The sequence below is a fragment of the Lupinus angustifolius genome, chromosome LG06 (genome assembly GCF_001865875.1).
Source record: "Lupinus angustifolius cultivar Tanjil chromosome LG06, LupAngTanjil_v1.0, whole genome shotgun sequence".
Lineage (NCBI taxonomy): Eukaryota > Viridiplantae > Streptophyta > Magnoliopsida > Fabales > Fabaceae > Lupinus > Lupinus angustifolius.
The window spans coordinates 28,373,258-28,376,124 of NC_032014.1; the positions used below are offsets into that span (position 1 = coordinate 28,373,258).

At 30.0% G+C, this 2,867-nt stretch overlaps 1 protein-coding gene across 3 annotated transcripts; it reads left to right on the forward strand.

Moving 5' to 3' along the window:
* LOC109350669 (LOB domain-containing protein 25-like) lies at positions 221-2,662 on the forward strand. 3 transcript variants are annotated; one of them, XM_019591915.1, is made up of 2 exons: positions 221-520; positions 2,127-2,662. In XM_019591915.1, the coding sequence occupies exon 2, from the start codon at positions 2,131-2,133 to the stop codon at positions 2,641-2,643; it is 513 nt and encodes a 170-aa protein (XP_019447460.1). In that variant the 5' UTR covers positions 221-520; positions 2,127-2,130; the 3' UTR covers positions 2,644-2,662. The 3 variants fall into 3 exon arrangements, with proteins under 3 accessions (XP_019447460.1, XP_019447461.1, XP_019447459.1); XM_019591916.1 differs by having other exon boundaries at positions 221-462; XM_019591914.1 differs by having other exon boundaries at positions 224-462; positions 2,115-2,662.

Consider the following 2,867-nt stretch of genomic DNA (forward strand, 5'->3'; position numbering starts at 1 on the left):
AGACGAAGAAGTGGGGTAGATTATTACAGTTAACCTTGGCTATAGACGAAGAAGTGGGGTAGATTATTACAGTTAACCTTGGCTATAGACGAAGAAGTGGGGTAGATTATTACAGTTAACCTTGGCTATATATGTTGTTACACAGTGTTCGATATTATTATAAAGGTTATGTCATAGTCATTCTTTTTCACATTGTAGCCCCATTTATTGCACTTGTCTTTTGCTTTCTTTTCCACTCTCTCACTAGAAAAATGCTCTTTTTCTCTATATAATCTCATCTTACTTATCTCTTGTCATTGTATTTGCGTGTTTCTCTCATCATGTCCTGCAACTAACTAGGGTTTTCTCCACTGAACACTCACATCCAATAGTAAATTCCAGAGATTTCTCTTCTTTTTCAATAGCATTAATAAAGAACAGATCTAGATAGAGAAAACCTCCTACTTGATCAGAAAGAAAAAGGTAATGATCTAAATTACATTGTTTGTTCATTCAAGTAAACCTAGCTAGCTATTTCAAGGTATAGTTTTTTTTTATTTGAATTACATGTTTTGTGCTATGTTTTGCCTAATAAATTTATGTGTTAAGGTTTGGTTTATGTAAATATTTGAAAGTATGATATTCAGGGTGAAAGATGTAGCATCCAATTGATGATCAAAGAGTTGAAAATTGAGAAACTTCCACATATCCTATCTTTAGACCTAGGAAGATAAGGAGAAAGAGAGTGAGAGAGAGAGAGGAAAGAAGATACAGTTTGAAAAGGTGAAATCAAACAGCAAAATAAACTGTTGTCTAACATATATAGAAACATTTATTTATCATATTATTATATTTTAACTTTCTCCTTCTTGTCTTTCTATTCAAGTGAGGAAAATGAAATTAAGAAAAGATTTCTGGGTGTGAGTCAGAATATATATATATATATATATATATATATATATATATATATATGAATAGTGGCAGTATACAACATAAAGATAGACAGGCATAAAAGAAAATTTGATCGGCAATTATTAATATATTAATATTTTTTATTGTCAATCTCCTTCACTCACTCCTTTCACCCTAACCATAAAACTATTTTAGTTAAAGTTTACATATTGAATTCAGTTTGGATGATGTATAATTATTTTAGCTTTATATGATTTACAACAAGTGAACACATAGTGTGCCTTTGGTGATTTAATATATAGTTTAAGGTGCTATATGTAGCCAACTTGGAATTATATTTATGCAATGTGGTTAATTGATATATATATGATGTACAGTTTTTCTGTTATGAGATTTAAATTGAATGCTTTAAACTGTAGTTATGCTGTGTTAGTCATAATTGAAAATAAGTGCACTATATATATAGTCACAATTGTAATATCAGAATTGTAGATATTATCAGAATTGTAGTATTATTACAATATTTGTAAATACATGCCATAAATTAAAACCATATTCACAAAGAATAAGTCCTGCATAGACACATATGTTCAATGGGAACAAACAATATTAGTCATTTCATTTTCTAAAGTTACATGTTGAGTTTTAAATTGTGGTTATGTTATGATTGTAATTATTATGATTGTGGTCATTATTATTGAGATTTTTGCAGTGTAACTTTTTTATTATTAAAAAAATGTTTTTGGGTTTAATATGACATGATGTGATTACATTGTGGTATGATGCAGCCACATAATTGTAATTGTAATTGGATGTTACAATCAATTATATATTTGGTGATGTGGTTGCAGAAACTAACATAATTACAATATTTCACCGATTCATGTGATATAGTCTACAATTTAAAACAATTATTAAATGTTATAAAGACTATGAATGTCTTCTTAATGTTAGCTAACTGAATCTAACGACTAATATTAATTGTATTCAATGGACATGTATTCATACCACTCTTCCTCATTCACAACTAAAATCGAGACCATAATATTGTAGTTTTGGTAGTTTTCACAATTGTATTATGAATGTAATTATAGATATTTAGATCCACTTTATTTTTCTATAATGATGATAAACATAATGTAAATGTAACAACAATTTAAAACATTGCTTACATAATCTAAAAAACTCTAACTAGATGGTTTAACATTGTTCTTGATTCTTAGTATAAAGTGAAGATTTATGGCCTCTTCAAGCTACTCCAATTCTCCTTGTGCTGCATGCAAGTTCTTAAGAAGGAAATGCATGCCAGATTGCATATTTGCACAATACTTCCCACCAGAAGAGCCTCAAAAGTTTGCAAATGTTCATAAAATATTTGGTGCAAGCAATGTAAGCAAGCTTCTGAATGAAGTTCAACCTCATCAAAGAGAAGATGCAGTGAACTCTCTTGCTTATGAAGCCGAAGCTCGAATCAAAGACCCTGTCTATGGCTGTGTTGGTGCCATTTCAGTGCTACAAAGACAAGTGATTAGGCTTCAAAAGGAGCTAGATGCAACAAATGCTGATTTGATTCGTTATACTTGTAATGAAATTCCAAATAATACTGAAGATGGTAGAAGAATTGGTGAAGGTGGAGAAGGTTCTTCTTCTTCTCTTAATCAATCTCTTTCAGGGTTTTATTATCCTTCTTCTCCTTGGAATAATGATCCTTGTGGTGACGCTTATCAGAGAGGAAGTAACAACAATATGTGATTTTAGAACTTCTTCTGTATGCAACTATTATGAAAGTTCTATTAGGGTTTCCTATCATATAGTATATAATATTTAAGATGAAAGGGTGATTCTGTGTATATTTTGTTTTGGTTCTAAAGGCATGTGAATATACAGCAATATATGTCAGTATATATTATTAATGTTTGTCGGTACAAGTGAATGCACTTCATTTGGCATAAAAGATGTCTCTTATCAATTGGTAA